The sequence below is a fragment of the Malaclemys terrapin genome, chromosome 8, assembly GCF_027887155.1.
Source record: "Malaclemys terrapin pileata isolate rMalTer1 chromosome 8, rMalTer1.hap1, whole genome shotgun sequence".
Lineage (NCBI taxonomy): Eukaryota > Metazoa > Chordata > Testudines > Emydidae > Malaclemys > Malaclemys terrapin.
The window spans coordinates 29500868-29521066 of NC_071512.1; the positions used below are offsets into that span (position 1 = coordinate 29500868).

A 20199-nucleotide genomic window follows, 5' to 3' on the forward strand; every position below is an offset into this window, starting at 1 on the left:
GGGGGTGACAAATTGCTCTTGTTAAATTGACAAGTCTTGTACATTTGTTTTGAGTGAGGGGGGAGGAAGACAGTGGGAGGAATCTGGAAACTCTCCCCATTCTAAGCCAGCACACCAGCTGCTCTATTTGTCCACAGACTGCTGCTCGGCTCATGTGGTGGGTAACTGCAGGAGAATGCTTTGAGGAGAATCAGGCAAAGCCATTTCAAAATATGAGAGTTTCAAAAATAAAAAGTTAGCTACTTTTTTTACTGCATCATATTTCAAAAATAGCTTCATCTACAAATGCCACATTTGTTTTCTTCATTTTTCCTCAGTGAAAGTTAGCACATTGTTGGGTGTTTAGCTAGGAATATTTGTAACTCTCAGCAGTGAAATTATAAACTCACCAAAGAGCAGAGAGCTCTGATTATGATCTGCTGTCCGAAAGCTATCATCACTTTTAAAATAACTGAATTTGAATGTTCTAGTTATTAAAATGAAGATGGAAGATCATTAAAGTTAGCTCCGGTTTGGGAAACAACCTTAACTTTAGCCCTATGTCAACTCCCATCCTCTATTCAGCAATCAGTTTAATCCCAGCTGCTATACAACCATCCCGCTAAGCCAGCGCCATTATTATAATTTATTATTACATATAAATGTACATGGCACTTCACAGATAAATAACAAGATGATGTCAATTCCCCTTCATTTCCAACCACAGACCCTCTTCTCCATTACTGTAAATAGTAAATACACATCGTCACACTTCTGTTTTCACGTATAGGCTAGCAACCCAAACAAACATTTCACATTCCAATAGTCCTTGACAGCAAAAACCACAAACATATCCTCTTTATTTGTCCACAATTTCATTAAGTCAGAAAGCCGACACATTATCATTCTACCTCCATATTATATACCTCACTATAACTCCTCAATCAGTTTCTCCTCATATAGCTCTTATATTCCATCATTCCAGTCATATACCTGCACCCTCTCCTGATCTTACAACATAAAATACATCGAATACATCCAGTTACTGATCTAGAGTTGATAGGACTTAGGGTTGGAGTTAAAGTTGTTTGTGGATCTTCAGGTACAAATGTTCTTATCACCACATATTTGCTTTCCACCTGCAACTTCTTTCCCACGGCTTTCAAACTTATTTTTATAACTATAGCATTCTCATTTTTTTCAAAATGTAGAATACTTACTGAATAAACCTTCCCTTACGCAAGTTTTTGGGGGTCTCGAAATGAATTATTTTGATTAATTATCCCTAAAATGACATTCCATAGAGTAATTTGCAATTATTATTATCTGATGTAATGACAGTGTTGCTAACTCATGTGAGATTTGGTGTTTCCCTTAAAACCCCAACTGCCGGAGTTAAGTGATTGCATGAGAATATCAGCTTTCACTGTAAGCAATGACATTTGTAATCCTTCTGTTAGTGGAGAAAAGCTTGAAAACATATCCCAAGTGGGCTCCAATAGCTCAGAAATCACAAGGCACAAAAAAAGAGAGTCTTAAATTCGTTTTAATATCTCATGATTCTTGAAGCTGGGGGTTGGCAATATTCTACCAATAAAGCTGTTTACACAAGATAAGCAATGGCACTCAAATGGTTTACAGACCTCAGCCAAACAGCTTGCTCCTACCTTTGCACTGGAAGCGATGGGTTGGTGTTGTGAGAAGCAGTCTGTCTGCCATGTCCTCTGGCCCACTGCAGCGTGCAATCCCTGGCTCTTTGTACCCTGCCTTCACCCATTCCGAAAGCCAGCGCAGACTGCAGTCACAATTCAAGGGGTTGGTACCCAGAGCCCTGGTGATGTAAAACAATGAACTTTTTCCTTTGCTTGAAAGCAAAAATAGCGCCCCCTCCCAAATGGCACATTTTACCCATGTCTCCACATTAATTCCAAAGAACTGGAAACCTTGATTCTAAAGAGCTGGAAAGAAAATCCTTCGATATTTAACACAATTTCAACATCTGATGTCTCCAAACAGCCCTTTGAAGATGTATTTGAGCAAAAGTCATAATGGTAGATTAGAATTCAGCATAAAGTGGGCCATCAGATTTTCATTCTCACCTCACGGCTCCATTTGTGTTCATTCCAAGGCTTTGACTACACTATGCACCTTTTAGCGACATGGCTGTGCTGCTACAGCCGTGTTGCTAAAAGGCGTGCAGCGTAGCCACTGTTTCTTGGCAGGAGAAAGCTCTCCTGCCGACTAAAAACGTCCACCCCCAATGCGCCGGTAGCTTTGTCGGCAGGCAAAGCACTGTTCACACTAGCACTTTTCATCAGCAAAACTTTTGTCGTTCAGGGTGTGTGTGTTTTTTTCACACCCGTGAACAACAAAAGTTTTGTCACTCAGTTTCCAGTGTAGACAAAACCCAAGTCTCAGTCTCAGGCCTTCTATCTTCTGCTATCCCTAGAACACTGACCCCGTGCCTCTCTGACTGAACAATCTCTCCCTGGCTCCTTCCTTAAGGCTAACCTCTTCCAACAATCCCTTCTCATACCCTTCTTCTCATCATTACTCAGCAGAGTTGAATAACTTACTACTGATCATTTATTCAAGAAATGTAGCCCATTTCCACTTGAGTGATATAGACACACACAGTTTCTCTAAATTTATTATTTTAACCTGACAAAATTCAGGTGTTGTTTGTTTGCTTGTTTAAACTCTATGGTCTGAATGATAATATTCCACTTTGAGCTGTCTTGCTTAGTTATCATTTCTAAGACACTTTTTTTTTATAGAAGTAACCCCATTGCAGGCAGTGGCACTACACTCATGAATAAGAGTTTGCAGTTGCAGATTAATTGTGAAGACACATTTTCTACCTCAGAAACCTTCATCTAAATAAACCAGGACAACAGTTCATGATAGGGTAAGTGAGTGAATTATTGATGGATATCAGCAAACAATGTAATGGTTCTGTAAATTATTATTTCCATTTTTAAATGCATCTGCTTTAGTCATACTCATGCCCATTTTTGTTTGCTTAACGCAAAGACTCAAGGGATTAAGTTTTACTGGCAAAAGTTAGCAGGAGGTGACTTTCAAAGTCACATGCACAAATTTTTGTAGAAACCAAGTTTTAATTTTGAACATTTAAGTATTCTTGGGGAAATGCTTATGGTGCTGAGCCAATCAGGGACCAAAAGAACACCATCTGAGCTGTCTGATCAAAACAAAGAATTTGAATTGGACTTAAGCACAAACTTGAGAACTCTTCCTGGAAAGGGCTGTTTTCTGAATTGGGGTCTAAAGTTGTAAAATGTATTAATGAAAGGCCTCTCTCTCTCTTTTTTAACCAAGTTTTGATTTGTATTTTTAAAATTATAGAGATGGGTAATATCAGGCATGTGAGTTGTTGCATTTCTATTTTTCAAACTACTATGAAAATGCATCAAAAATAAGTAGCAGATTTCCTGTTCAATAATGAAAGTGAAATGTGATCTAAATCTGCTAAAAGTAACCTTTTACATAAAAATCTATAAGATTTGAGTTAGAGATATTCAGGCAACAAGCTGAAAGAAGGAACAGCATCTCCACATGAGAGAGAAAACCATTCTCCTGAACATTTTCTAAAAGGATGTCTGTTCTTCTTTGGCTTAATTTTTAATAAAAATATATATAGTGAATTTATTGCTTTTTCTTTTTTAAAAAAGAGGGACTGGATAGCCCTCATAGACCATGCATTAATGAGGGTTTCACAAAACTCTGGAATTGCACTTGTTTTTTGAAACATGACATTGCTTTCATTCCAGCCAGCAAACAGTTCCAATTAAGTTTGTGTGTGGTAGTCCGGTGATGCGAACAGCACACATGAGAAAACTAGGACTAGCTTGAGACACTCAAACCTACTTTAAGGCTGTAATCCAAGTCACACTTTAATAAAAGTTCCCAGACTTGGATGGTTAGTGAACTAACCCACTGTGCCTCAGAGGCTGCTATATTTGAGAGTGTTACAGTTATTTATGGATTGCTGCCAACTATATTTAAACATCATTGTTGGAGTTTGGAGACCAGGGTTCTGTTTCCAACTCTCTCACTGATTCATTGTGTGACCGCGGGCAAGTCACTTAACTTCTGTGTCTCAGATTTGTAATTTTTTTAAAACAAGGAGCTCAACCAAATATATTTCCCCTTGGCCTGGGATAAATCCCATGTAGCAGAGATTTGCAACCACAAGATGGGAGAATCTATTGGTTTGTTTTCCCATTTAATCAGAACTGTTTTCTTATAACCAAGGAAGGAGGCAGCACTTCCAGGGAAACAAATTTATATTAAGCTGCACTTTGCTGGACATATTTATATTTTGCTCCTGGAAAAAACAAGAAGATAAACCAAACCAACAACCTAGAATAATAGTGTGTTCAGCTTGGGTAAATTGTAGAGTGGTTCAGGTCTTGTGCTAAGCTAAGGTCTTGTGCCAGTGGCTCTTAACCTCTCCAGATTACTGTACCCTTTTCAGGAGTCTGATTTGTTTTGTGTACCCTAAATTTCACCTCGCTTAAAAACTACTCACTTACAAAACCAGACCTAAAAATAAAAAAGTGTCACAACACACTATTACTGAAAACTGCTGACTTTCTCATTTTTACCATATAACCAAATTATAAAATAAATCAATTGGAATATGAACATTGTTCTTACATTTCTGTGTATAGTGTGTGTGTGTATATATATATATACACACAAACACACACACACACACATATTATATATATATATATATCAGCATAAACAAGCCTTTGTATTAAATTTTAGTTTGTACTGACTTCACTAGTGCTTTTTATGTAGCCTGTTGTAAAACTAGGCAAATATCTAGATGAGCCGATGTACCCTCTGAGACCTCTGCACACCCGCCAGAGGTACACATACCCCTGGTTGAGAACCACTATGGGAGGGTATACTCCACTCAGATATTTTTTTTAAATACTAGTTGTTTAGGACAATCTGATCCAAGCCAAAGGCAAAAAACTGTTTCTTTAGAAAGAGGCTAGGAATAGTCATCTCTGGCCGGGATGATTTAGGGATAACTCCATCAGAGGCAAAAACAACGAGGAGTCCGGTGGCACCTTAAAGACTAACAAATTTATTTGGGCATAAGCTTTTGTGGGTAAGGAAAATCACCCCAACTCATCCTTCAGTTTGCTAGCAGAGTTTTAACAAGAGGCTCTTCCATGAGTTGTTGGGAGTCCCGTCCAAAATACCACTGTGTGAGGTGTGAAATAAATGCAACCTGTTTTTCCATTTCAATGAGGCTGCAGCACAAACAAAAGAAATGCATTGATGTTGGTGGTAAGACCCACATGAACAGATGCAATGACATCAAGACAAGCCATGGAGCCCATGTACCTCACAATTAGGAGCAGGAGGAAAGAAAAAACAAAATCCCGTAAAGACTGGGGTTTTCAAAGAAGCTGAACAGTGGTAGGGTGCTCAACTCCCATTGACATTTAGTGGGAATTGTTTGTCCAACTCTCTTAATCTCCTGGAAATCCCGGCCAAAACGTGAGCGCTTGACCAAAGGCAGTTTAAAAAAAATCAGCTTTTAAGAAACGCACATTAGAAGTCTATGGAGTTACTTTTTTGAAAGCAATGAAGGGTTTTAGCCATGCAACTCTCTTACTTTAATAGGCAGTCACGCGTCTAAAACACTGTAAACTGATCTGGGCATTTAAAGGCATCAAAAATCTACAGAGATTTTGACTTGGAAGGAATTATTACAGGAATGATGCAAATTGCTTTTTGAATTTTAGCTTTACCCCATGAATCAGACTACAAATCATTTTTTAAAATAATGTTTTGAACTCAAGTTTCTTTTGGATAAAAACATTCAGACAGGATATTAAGAAAGGAAACCCCACTAAATTTGTTGATACATTTCTATGGGAGTGACTAATGAAACAGCCCTAGACAGACTCAACTGTAGAGTTCATGGGTTCAATCCTAGCCAGGGCTCATTCATCAAAATTAAATGTGTACAGCAGCAATGCCTGAAAACCCCCAAATCCAGCCCCTTTTGTAGCTCCCATTGCTTACAATGGAAAAACTCCAGGGATGACCTTTTGACCCCATCTGCAATGAGCTGGCCCACTTGTGCAAGGCTAAACAAAACCCTACATTTCAAAGTTCATCTAGAAATTACAGTTAAACATTTAGCACTGGACAAACCTCAACACACACAAGGTGAGAGGGAAATCACAAAACGAACATTGAAACATACAGGTTAATCAATCTCTCTAATGCAGCTTGAAGATGAAGCTGCTATATAAATGCTAGGAATAATTTTGTTCCAAGAGCTATATAAATTAAGCAGTGTATTTTTTACTTTCCACTAATTTTTATGTACCACAGCATGCTTGTTTCCACTCACTTCTCCTTTTATTTCTTTGGTCAACATAGCAAAAACAATTCCTGGTGGTTAATCATCTCATACTGTTATGAAACACTAAGGGTCTTTGCAATGAAGGGCAGATTTTTTTTCTCTCAGACTTACATATTTCTCATTGAAGGGCAATTAAAATAACTATAGTCGAGATGAACTAGAGATAGAGAGCACTGTGGAGGGCATAGTTTATTTTTATAAGTATCTAACATGAGCTTGAGTAAACAAGAGACGAATCAACAGGGACATGAATCTGAGCTGTTTATGTACAGAATATATGTCTCTCAGACATATTTTTAATAATGTGTTCTTTACCATGCTTTTGATAAACTATCTGGGTAAAGCCCTCACCAGGGAGTGGTACCTGGTAGTCCACTGCATCAGGTAGTTTTGGATGTGGGTTGCATGCACAGGCACTGAATGAATGCATGGGAGATCTCAAGCTTGCTTTGTCAACTTTAAGGCTGCTTCTCCCCTAGCAAATTTAGAGCCTTTTTTTAAGCAGTAGTATAGGAATTAGTGTAGACAAAGCTCAGATATTTTTATCATGGTATCAAAAAAACCACTAAGTTTGCTTGTGAAGACACAGCCTCAGTTGGAGAATATTCAGGATTGTTACAGTATACTGGCACAGATTCTGTACTAAAAGAGTACGTGTGTATTCCATAGATAAACCATCCTGTTTTGATGGAGCTAAATACACACACACACACACACACACACACACACACACACACACACACACACCTTACCTTAAGAGAATGTTATGTTTGCAAAGCAATTTTGGTGAAAATCTTTCCCTGTGTTTTGAGCAGCTTTGGAAAGTAAATTAGAGTAAGCTAGATCTGAGTTTTTAAATTTCCAATTTATCTGCTGCAGCCATTGCAAAAGGCTTTGACCAAAAAAGTGAAACATTTTGTGTACACTAGAGAACTGTACCTTTGCAATTTACATTTGAGCCATCATAACTTGTAACAATACTGTGTGACCTCACTAACCGTTCTGGCTAGGCTAAACCTGTTCAACATCTTAACACTCAGCATCTCCTCCTACTCTAGCAATACCAATGCATTATAAGTTCCACTATTTACTATGTCAAGTATCAGGGGGTAGCCATGTTAGTCTGTATCTACAAAAACAACAAGGAGTCTGGTGGCACCTTAAAGACTAACAGATCTATGCTATGCATCCGAAGAAGTGAGGTTTTTACTCACGAAAGCTTATGCCCAAATAAATCTGTTAGTCTTTAAGGTGCCACCAGACTCCTTACTATTTACTATGGATTCACACTGCAGGCAGAGAAAGTGTCTCTCACACATAAAATTTTATTCACTCACAAGTAGGGTGACCAGACAGCTAATGTGAAAAAACGGGACAGGAGTGGGGGGTAATAGGAGTCTATATAAGATAAAGACCCCAAAATCGGGACTGTCCCTATAAAATCGGGACATCTGGTCACCCTACTCACAAGATGTATGCAACTGACGCATGGCACTTTTTTGTTCCATTTGTTTGAAAATGCCACAGCTACAGACTCTCTCAGAGATATGTGAATCCCAGAGAGATCTATGTCAGTGTTCATCAAATACATTATTTTAAATTGCTTACAGCTTTATTGGTGAACTCAACTTCTTCAATTGTGTCAAAGACAGCAGCCCTCCTAGAGTTACAGAAAGCAAAGGTTTCTTTAAAGAAACAGCCGAGAGCAATTGCACGGTAGAATTTAATTGTCCACTGAGCAAATTATACCCTAGATGGGTCTTGATTATTTTATGGATCCTACTTATTACCATTCATTTGAACGTTGTGTACTTTACATTGTCAGCAGCACATACTTATAAACAGAGGGGGCACACTGACTGTGCTGGGCCAAAGGGGATTTTATGACTCTCTAGGGTGAACAGTTTACCTAGGAAAGCTGTGCCTGCACTTAGTTTAATGTAAACTCTGAAGAAAACCCAAACAAATGGCACATGACATGTTTATCATTTCAGTTCTAAAAATACCCTTAGACGCCAGCTTCCCCTGTTTGGAAGGTGTCATTGGATTTCCAAGTAGAGACAAAGGAATTTGGTACAATGACCCTGAATGCATCCCCGGAGAATGCCTAAAATGAATTTACTATACTATGAATACAGCATAGAATACATTTTATGTATAACAGATATTTGTAATTAAGCATTTTATCTAGCTTAGGTACAGGCTAAAGTTTGAGGTTTTGATTTGAAGCTGAATTAGGGTTAAAGCACAGGTTCAAATTAATGTAAAATTGTGTTGAAATCCCTTGAATTGTTCACACAAGATTTTGTCCCAAATAGTAACATTTAGTAAGTATCACTATCCCTTATTTTGTAAGGGGAAACTGAAGCATAACAATGTTAAGTGACTTCTCCCACAGAAACTTGAAAGCTAGGACTAGAACCCAGGTCTAGAATGAGAAAACAATGAATGTTTTGGTTCATTGGTAGTTCTGGAAAAAAAATCAATTTTTTTGTTGTTGTTTCAGGTCCAACAAAACATCATTTCAAGTTGGAACTTAATTAAAAAATAAAATAAAATTGAAGGAAATTTTGAAACAAAACAAATTTGCAAAATGTTTCTGAATATGTGAATATGTATTTTAAATATTCCCCAGGTCTCCTGACTGCCAGGATATACCAGTCTGATGCCTTATTCATTGGACCATGCTACCTCCCATCCTGAGTAATGGACATTTCAAGAAATCTGTTTTTGCAAGCTATTTGAACACCCAAGTCACAACTGGATCTGAACTCTGGATCTGGCCTGAAACCAAATCATAGGAGCAAATCAAAAGTAAAAGATGACTGATTAAAGTTTACCAATTTTGGTCCATTTCTAGGTAAGCGACTGGTCCAAGGCCATTAAGGAAGGAAGAAAGTGATGGAAAAACTGAAACAGACATTTGGATTTTCTTCTCACTTGGAAAGAGCACATATATTTCATGTGTGTGGATAGTGTGTCATTTTTAGAACATATTTTATATGCATGTGTGGAGTGAAATACACAAAAAGTTCACTTTCATTATTAGTATACACCTCTACCCCGATATAACGTGATCCGATATAACACGAATTTGGATATAACGCAGTAAAGCAGTGCTCCGGGGACGGGCGGGGGGGGGGGGGGAGGGCTGCGTGCTCCAGCAGATCAAAGCAAGTTTGATATAACGCGGTTTCACCTATAACATGGTAAGATTTTTGGCTCCCAAGGACAGCGTTATATCGGGGTAGAGGCGTATGTGAATTATTAGTTCATGTACAAGATACTATATTGACAAAATACAGTATGTAAAACATGAGATATTTGTTATGCACAGAATCCACATATAAGTTACTTAATGTTCTTGGTGGGTGGCTTCCTGTCTCATGCTCAGGCTTCTGGACCATCATGCTCTCTAAATTTCACATGCAAAGTGCTAGATGACTGAGTCTTAGCACAAATGCCATAAAAGAGGAATTCGTCATATTATTCCATCAACTGTTTTTCCTAAGAAATTTTTTTGAGAATATATAACAAGCAGTCCAAGCATTTATTTTATTTAATTTGAACAGACAATGTCTGAATAAAGACAGTAAAATGCAGAGAGAAAACGGGCACAACTCAGAATAGTTTAGAAACTAGATTAGCAGCACAACCTACATTGTGTTAGTAAAATAACACAGTCAAAAACATTAATTCAGAGCATGCGTACTTACAGATGTGAAAGGGACACAAGGTCATTAAAAGAACCTTCGGGAACACTGGAAATATCATTACCATGAAGAGTCCTAGAGCAGGGAAAGAACAATAAGACATTAGAACACTGTATTGTCATGCTCCACCCCAAAATTTGAACAAATAGTTAGCTTTGGAACCAATATTTAACTGTCCCCACTGCAGAAACCCTACTAGCTTCATAACCCACCAGAGTCAGTGCTTTGTTATTTGTACTTTTACACAAAGATTTTATAAATAATGTTATCTGCAGTTAAAAATGTTAATAACTAATTTTAATGTAAAAGGTGTCTTGCTTCTTTTTTTTTAAAAAAATGAATCAATATAATTTAAGCATATTTTCTTTCAAACAGAAAAATAGGAAAGCATCTTTTCCTCCCTGCCACAGACACCCTTACTGCTGCACAGAGTCCCATTAGCTGAAAATACAAAGAAATCAAAGAAAAAGAGGGAATGTGAAAGATGAAATTAAACACTGACTACAGTGAAACTCCAGGAGGGAGTGAGGGTCCACGTGTATAGATATATTTGCAGGATTAGGGCCCACATTCCCACATCAGCAGCAGAGTATACCAATATTCAGTGACAGACACATTTGCACATCCAGGCAAAATACTTGGAAATCAGTTCTTTGAAGAGCCTGTCCACCTTGGACATGGAAATCAGCACCTTCCTAGTATTAACAGAGTATAACCACAGTCTTTCCTAGAAGGGTTCTAAATGTTTCTCAGACAATTTGAAAAGGTATTTTATTCCCCACCTCTTCCAAGAACTGTATTATTTCTATTTATATGGATGTCTGGAAGAATTTTTCTGATAATTTGTGGAACACACTATTTGAAAGGTGCTACAATAAAGGTAAGTCCTTACTCTACATATATACAGTTTGTATTGCAATAGTAATCAAACACCACAATCTGGATTGAGGGATCATAATGCCGTACAAACAAACAAAAAAGCACTTCTTGCACCAAAGAGCTTACAATCAAATTGAAAGAGGTGGCCCAAAAAGTGAGTGCATCAAGCTATGGGAAGGAATATAAGAACAGTCATACTGCGTTAGAACAATGGTCCATCTAGCCCTGTATCCTGTCTTCTAACAGTGGCTGTGCCAGATGCTTCAGAGGGAATGAACAGAACAGCACAATTTAATGATTGATCCATCTCGTCGTTTAGTCCCAGCTTCCGCCAGTCAGAGGTTTAGGGATATCCAGCACATGTGGTTGTATCCCTGACCATCTTGATTAATAGCAATTGATGGACCTATCCTCCATGAACTTATCTAATTCTTTTTAGAACGCAGTTATACTTTTGGCCTTTACAACATCCCCCGGCAACGAGTTTCACAGGTTGACTGTGTTGTGTGAAGAAGTACTTCCTTACGTTTGTTTTAAACCTGCTGCCTATTAATTTCATTGGGTGACACTTGGTTCTTGTATTATGTGAAGGAGTAAATAACACTTTGCTATTCATTTTCTCCACACCATTCATGATTTGATAGACCTCTATCATATCCCACCCTTAGTTATCTCTTTTCTAAGCTGAACAGTCCCCGTCTTTTAAAACTCTCCTGATATGGAAGCTGTTCCATACCCCTAATAATTTTTGTTGCCCTTCTCTGTATTTTTTCCAATTCTAATATAACTTTTTTGAGATGGGGCATCTAGAACTGCACACAGTATTCAAGTGTGGGCGTATCATGGATTTATATGGTGGCATTCCCAATGCACACACATTGCAGCTGAGGCCAAACTGACGAATGAATGACACGCACCTCCCTGCACCAGTGAGAATTTGGTCTTTAGGCTTTATTGGTCCTTCACAAGCCATGGACTATGCTACATGTTCATCTACTGGCACACTACCATTTCACATATATTCAGATTCAGAGATTCTCAAAAGTAATCACAGCAGAAATGTAGGAATAACACACCAGATCTAGTAAATTTCCCTCAGGGTGTACGTGGACAAGGAGCAGCTTTAGTTCCAGTCTTGTTACCTTGCCAAGATTTGCAACAGAGAAGTCATCCATGTATGGGGGTGTAGATTTCCTGGACATGCATTCTCTGCTGCTTTGGGCACCAGTACCCCGAAAACCTTGTTTTCTCACTGCTCTGACCCTGAAGCATCCTATTAAGTGTTTGACCCATCAAGAACAACTTGTGGCACTGACAACTTGAGCTGAATCTCCAGGCAATCCACCTTAGCTGGAAGGAGGAGCAGTCCAAAACAGTATCTCCAGACAGAGGACACTTATTAACAAAACTAAAAACGAGCAACTCATTGGGCGTTACCTGGCATCCTTTACACACGAAATATTGTTATTGGTATAGGGACTGCAAGATTGGGCCTGTTCATGAAGTGCTCAAAAGCCAGAAGTGAATATAATGCCCTTGAACTAATTACCATTATAATGACCTCACTACTATGTTACATTTCTGATCTCTGCCATTATTTTTTTGTATGCCACAAATGGGGGATGCCTAATTTGCAGGCAACAGTGCAGTCGGAATGGAGTATTTACACTGATTTCCTGGGTTGTCTTAAGCTTCCTTATTTTGTAAATATTTAAATGAAAGCTGAGTTCAGCTTGTAAAAACCTGATCCCATGAGGGGCTCAACACCCACCATAAAGTCTGGATGCAAGGGCTCCCACAGCAACCAATCCATGTTGAAGGTCCTCGGATGTCACTGGAGATCATAAGCACCCTGCGTTGTGTTAGGTTACATTTGACCCAAACAAGTCTTTAAATATTTTGCCAGACATGCACACACATTAGTTCTTTTCATATAAAAAAATTAATGAAAACAAAATAATTTTAAAAGATCTGTCTACGTATGACCAGGACACTTACATTTCAATTTGTGCAGCTGCCAGTCAACTAAACGATACTGCATAAACTGGATAGAAAAGCAAAGTGGTCCAGAGGAAGAGCACCTGTAGGAGTTTTACCAGCACACAGTATGCTATATTTATGGGAATGTACCTTTCCCACAGTATATGTTTTTCGATATGTACATGCACCCAACTACAGTTTATATTTCACTATATATCAACGATCCTTCTAGGCAGCAATTCTGAAAAGCTGGTGGAATATTTTGTAACTCATTTCATGACTGGGTCGTCACGTTATTGCAAAAGTCATGCTAATGACTGGGGCCTGGATTCTGCAAACACTTGTGTTGTGGCTTAACAGTAAACATGAGTGGTCCCATTCATTTCAATGGGGACTGCTCATGCGCCTGAAGTAGGGCATGTGCATAAGCACTTGCAAGATGGGTTCTGAAAGAAGGATAAAAAAAAAAACATGAGCGAGAGAGACAGAGAAGGTGAGTAGCACAGCCAGAGAGGGAGAGAGAGAGATGACACGAAACATGTAATTAAATTATCCATTCTTGGGTATTCTGATTTTCAGATACATATATTCTATTTGTTGTTAACAGAATAAATATAAGGAAAGCAGAAGGATTTGGAAAAATACTGAATCACGCATGAAAGAGGCCAGTTACCTTCAGAGGCAAGCACAGCTCAAGATGATGAAATATCGCATATACTTTAAAAAACAACAACCAACAACAATCCTGAAAATGTGGAAATTTTTTTGCTGATGTTTTCTCTTTTAAATTCTCCCGAGAACACAGCTAATACATGACAATAACAGATTGCACACTGTCACTCGGAAGCACTTTCTCCCCTCTGGAGAATTGATTTTTAATAACAACATAGATGACATGTGGCAAGAGTTGTAGCTGACACCAGAGTTTTGCAGGCCATAATAAATCAAATCAATCTGGAGGTTTCCAAATGTATAGAGCACAGACAGAGACTCCCTTTCGGGCTTCATTTCACTAATGTTGTTTTGTGCAGGACTGAGAGGGCTCAGTGTTATCTCCCTTGAAGCAGGAGGTTCTTCTAAGATTTGATTAGCAGATCTTCAAAGAAAGCCAAGAGCCAGCATTTGAATTTTTAAAAGCCACTCTTTGTTTGTGTCGCAGTCCAGTCATGACCTGTAGAAACTGAAATTAAATTACGACTCAGCTACTAATACCCCTGGAGTGACCAAAAACTGGGAATGGAAACATGGTTAGGAGTGCATGCCCAGTGGGAAGAATGACTTTAAGCATTTGCCATATAACAGCACCCACAGCCACCAGGAACCTCTCCGGACTGACTGAGCCCTAATAATTATACTTAGCTTTTCTACATAACCTTCTATCGAAGGATCTCAAAGCACTTTGCAAATACTCAGGGCATTCTTTGAGATGCTGCAAACCCACAATTCCAGAAAAGTCAATAGCATCTGCAGATGCACATACAACGCTAATAGAAAAGGGTATGCCTTCAAAGTAAGGAAGAGAACATGATTTCTTCTCTTCAGCCCAGAAAGAAGAATGAAAACACACAGCAGGTTAAAATTTCAGGAGTTTACATATAATGTTTAATTAGGAGCAGAGGTTTAAGATTAAGATTGGTAGATTACATCTGCCAATTAAGATGTAGCAATATGTTTTGGTCACAACTAGAGCTGGGCAAAAAACGTTCAGTGAACAGTAAATTTGCCTTGCCAAAAATAATTTTTGGGGCGCTGAAACTATTTGTGAATTTGAGTCAAATTCGACAAATAGTTTCAACTGAAAAAAACCCCCCATGAATACAAACATTCAGAAAATGTGGTTTCAAACTGATCTTTCATTTTGAATTGTTTTCCTTGACCCAAACAATTTTTTGGGGGTGGGGGAGGGGGCCTTTTTGTTTTGACAAGCAAAACTAAAAAAAAAAAAAAAAATCAGTTTTGTTTGAAACGAACCTATTTCCCCCCTGGATTTCCCATTTTAGCCATTGAACTGAAAAATCAACTATTCGCTGAGCTCTAGTCACAGCCAGACTTGATGGTTAGAGGCCTATGAGAAAAGCCGAAGGTCTCAATCCAGTGGACAAATTACCTCCACCCAACTGGCACATTCACTTATGTCTCAGCAGAGGCCAAGCATTGAATGCACATAGAGATTTCACTATTCTTCTCACCAGGGCAGGATTTAGCACCTCAAAAGGGCAGTTTGGAGAAGATCATGCTGTGGGTGCCCATAATGTAGCTGTTTGGTGGAGAAAGAAAAGTCTTCAATCTCCAAGGCTATCAGTCTGGTCTCTTCACGAGCACTGCAATCACTGAGTATTTAAAATCGAGCCTAATAGAAAGGTCAGAGCTATGGGAAAAATTTTGTTTCATAAATCTTACTCCTTCAAAGTCCCACTGCAGCATTTTAGCCGGCAGTAGCAAATCCCCCAGACAGCAATCAGTCACTGTCTGCCAAATAGCTCTGTGAGGTAAGTCTTCAGTGGGGTGCATAGTACAGTTAGATCTATCCCAAATTCTCTTATTTCAGATGGGAGGTGTGGAGATAAATAACAGTCAGTGCTCAGAAAATACTGCCCTTTAGGAGCATTAACCATCTCTAAGCCTCCTTACCACCTTGCCCTTCACAATCAGTTATTATTTATGTGATTATGGCCTGAAGGATTTTCCTTAACAGTAACATGAGGAACTATAGTTTGAACATGAAGACCTACCACCACTGATGTAACCATGGTTTACTTTCCTCCCCAGTGTTTCATTTAAGATGTAGAAACTTGTCATCTGTACAGTTTAGCAGGAACAAATCAACGCAAGATCAAACCAAAGGGGACAGACAGTTACGTTAATAAGAAAAATACTTGGCACCTCTACTGCCGTTTTGAACAGCAAATCCCAAATCACTTTGTAAAAGTAGGTAAAAATGGGGAAACTGAGGCACAGGGCAGGTAGGAATCCTGCCCAACTTCACACAAGTCAGTGGCAGAGCTGAGAAAAGAACGTAGGTTTCTTCATTCTTGGTTTATATTATGGTGGGCCTGGATGATCAAAGGACTACCTTGAACAACGTGGCAGACAAGAATGATCTTTTGCGATAATAATACATGTAAAGTGGATTTGCTGGGAAATATCTAGGGGGAGGTGAATGCAAATCTGCCCCCCAAACACGCTGTTCCTGGAATCTGAAGTTCAAAGCCCAAACTCTATAAAGTAAAGACTGAACTTATGTGGCAACACTGTTCATAAGTCTTTGGAGAGAAAGCAAAGTGTAGACACAGGCCTGTTTAGGCAGTCTCACTTACTGGGGATATCAGAGTGTTGGCAGGGAATTGTGCAGCCTATAAAAATCCCTGATCAAGAGGGAGACACGCAGGTCTCTGCGCAAGAGAGGTGATGACTGAGGAGCCAGGTGCCTAGAGTGAGTGCTTTTTGTGGACCATGCATGTGAAGTACAAATATAGTTGACCTGAATTGTGACACTCAGATGTGGCCATCCCATGGGTGTTTGAAATGTGAGCCCAAAACCAACTTTACAAATGGATCCCTTTCTTTACAATGAAAGCTGTGGCTTCAAACAGCCCTAGACTTGAGGGGACTTGAAATCCACATCTGTATTGCACCACTTGAATTTAACTCTTCTAAGAAGAAAGACTATGAAGCTTCATTTCTTTTACAATACTTGAAAGTTCCTCCTATGCTACACAAACTAGGGACCAGAGTTTTGCGACCACTAATCTTGGCCATCCTGCTGCTCCATGCTATACCAGAACTTACTTAACAAAGGGGGAAAATACTCTCCTGCAAAGTCCCCAAACCTTAACAATGGTTATAACTTTAGACGGGTAGTTCCAAAATACTTTGTAGAGAACCAGAGTGACAATCCACTCTCTTAGGCCTGGTCTACATTGGGGGGAGGGATCAATCTAAGTTATGCAACTTTAGCTACGTGAATAATGTAGCTGAAGTCGATGTACTTAGATCTACTCACCGTGGTGTCTTCGCTGCGGTGGGTCGACTGCTGCCACTCCCCCATCGATTCTGCCTGCGCCTCTCGCGGTGATGGAGTACAGGAGTCGACGGGAGCGCGCTCGGGAGTCGATTTATCACGTCGAGACTAGACGTGATAAATCGACCCCCGCTAGATCGATCGCTGCCTGCCGATCCGGCGGGTAGTATAGACACACCCTGAGGTGTTGGTAGGTGAACGTATGTCACATAACACTGTGTTAATAGCTTTGTAAAACGATTCAGAAAAGTCAAAGATATTAAGGAGCCCTTTGAGGTTCCCTTTATATATTCCACTCTATTTTGCTTCAAGGGGCTCCAACTTGGGAAAGCAAGGCAGAGCAAAAAGTCAGAGAGAAAGTAAAGGGCACTTTAAGAAGGAAAAATCCATGATTTCAAGAAATAGGACTCATTCCCCCTAACTGTTTAGACTCCCCAAGTCTGGAGTCTTAAGAGAAAAAAGATCTTTGTTTTTTGTTTAGTTTAGTTTTATTTGGGGAGGGCAAAAGCATGGAGCGAAGTTCCCTTTTTCCCAATTGTGTTCCCTAACTTTGCTTCCAAGAAAAAATAAAGAAGGCACTAGTAAATTTGTCCTTACCACAGGAGATTTGGGACAAGAGGCAGAGCAGTCTTTTTCGAAAAAAAGAGAGTAGAGGTGAGGTTGCCTACTACTTTCCTTTTAATAGGGTATGCTGGGAATGGGAGGAGTCTAAGGCCCTAAATAATACCATGTCTTCTCCACCTTAATACTAAAGGAAAGCACCACTAGGGAAAGAAGTGCTGAACTGAAGAACAAGATTGGAGGCTGTTGGAGGCTTATAGGCCAGAACTTTCCTATTTAGAAACGCCTGTAGACTTTTTAAAGAGAATAACATGGAGACATAACATAACATAGAAACGCCTATAGACTTTTTAAAGAGGATAACATTAACAATTTGCTCACTAGGCATCACTGGGGGATTGGGTGCTAAGAAGTTATATGTGTCTGCTACCATGATAATTACCATTGCATCCGAAGAACTACTTCACTGAGGTTCTTTACCCCACCATTTCTGTGGTGGATAGGGCATGGATTCACAACTGTGCTACTGGAGAGAATTTGAAATGTCAGAAAGAAGCTATATGTGACAACTAACAGCAAACAGAAGAGAGATAAGGAATCAAAAGCCCTGAGTTTTTAAAGTGATATCTCCCTTGCTCTGAACTCAACTGCAAATCAGGTGTATTGCACCTCAAAGTGTACAAGCAAGTACCTTTTATAACTCGAGGGACATAAATACTAATGAGAATCTTGATTACACATTTTCTGGTTCATGCATATGTTAGGCTCTTTTCCTGTTCTGGTTTTCATGCTAATGTTCTTTATAGAAAGAAGAACTGGAGTCAGAATGTCTAAGGCTGAGCATGGATGTACACAATTGCTATTACTAAAGGTCTGTTTATCAGAGTCGTGTATCTTCTCCAAACTGAGGGACATTAGAAAAATGGTAGTGCAAGCAGCTTAATGTGAGCTGAGGTTTCATCTGTGAGCATAAATATTTACTACATGTAGGGTAGACCACTGGTGATATGGGGAGAGATGATCCCCAGAAAATTCATAAAAATTGCAATTTTCCTTCCCAATATTTTCTTTTGCTGATCATTGATTGGGTTTAAGTCATTTATTGGCATCCACACTGCCCAAATTAAAAAAAAAAAGATGGAAAGCCTGTTTCTCCTCTCCATATCATACTCCTGGTCACATGGTGCTGACTCAACCCTTTTCCCAATTATTAAACTGCATTACAAACAGCTACAAATATTAAATACACCTCTACCTCGATATAACGCTGTCCTCGGGAGCCAAAAAATCTTACAGGTTATAGGTGAAACCGCGTTATATTGAACTTGCTTTGACCCACCGGAGTGTGCAGCCCCGCTCCCCCCAGAGCACTGCTTTACCACGTTATATCCAAATTTGTGTTATATCGGGTCGCATTATATCGAGGTAGCAGTGTATTTGTGTAATGTTACTTCTCTATGTAAGTGATAGCTTTGGTTGTCACAGATATGTTATACAATCACAGATGGGACAGGAGATGGTCCATGGTGATATATTATATGGTCTATATGAAATAGTTTGAGAGCCCCTATTATATAGCATCACTTTTATCCTTATATATGTTTGATCAGTAATTTCCAATAATAAAAAGAGAGATCAATGCAGGTTTGTATGTGGTGGTGGCAAATTTGAGATGAGGGACATCCCTTTACAGGAGGCACAGTTCTTGTGAGGTATGATCAAAAGAAAATTTCCTTAAAGTAAAAATTTAATGTTTTTATTGCATGCTATAGCAAGGAGGTGGAACAATAAAGCTGAGGTGTAAACCATTAAATAGGGCAAGAAGAGTTATGGATTGTCTTGCACAGTCAAACCTTGTATCATTATTACATGGTAGATCCTAATTTCTCTCTGATCTGAGAGGTTCTCATTTGTCACAGCAATTCACAGAGCCACAGGTATGAAGTATGAAAGTAAAGTACACAACCAGCCTGTTGTCGTCTTTTCCCTGCCATGTGAATGTTTCTGTTCTGATTCTTGATTTCCATTGAGTACCAGGTGAGCAAAACATCTTGCAGAGTAGAGCTGTGGTAACTTAATTTAAAGAGTTTTGCCTGATTTCTGCATTCAGTATGCCCTTCCCCCCATGCTTATCCCATGATTTTGATCCTACTCATACTATGCTTTCAGTGCATTGTATCACAGAGGGGATTCTCATCGGCTGGCCCATCCTGACAACCAGCTTAGGCAGACAACTACCTCCAATTCTATGTCACACCGCTTGCCAACCTTACCATCCTTGGGAACAGTGAAAACAGATACCTATACCCATCCTCGTAGAGGCAGAGAATCACTGTTGCAGGCACTAATTTCTCAGCCTGACAGAGAGAAGTCACGTCTTAATTTGGCTCTCCCATGCCAAAACATTACAAAGCCATATATCTGGCTGGTATAATCATCTCTGTTCTCACTGGTTTCTGTGTACTACAACATCCAGGAACTGTTCTGTGAAATTCAGTAGGGTTCTACAGAAGTTCAAGCTTTGTTAAAAACTTTTAGGATTTAAAAGAGACATACTTGTTATAGCTTCTGAGGCATCCTCTAGAAAATTTTACCCATGCTCTAGAGTTCTATCAGTTTCTATAGGCCACAGGGGAATAAATGGAGAG

At 39.2% G+C, this 20199-nt stretch overlaps 1 protein-coding gene across 1 annotated transcript in view; it reads right to left on the bottom strand.

The window, feature by feature from the left end:
• The window catches only part of SLIT3 (slit guidance ligand 3), a 779517-nt gene that overhangs the window by 126334 nt on the left and 632984 nt on the right, over positions 1–20199 (bottom strand). Inside the window, exons 24-25 of the mRNA XM_054037022.1 lie at positions 10114–10185; positions 1647–1810 (exon numbers count right to left, since the gene is read on the bottom strand). Coding sequence (XP_053892997.1) covers positions 1647–1810; positions 10114–10185 — 236 coding nt within the window. The remainder of the gene's footprint in view (positions 1–1646; positions 1811–10113; positions 10186–20199) is intronic.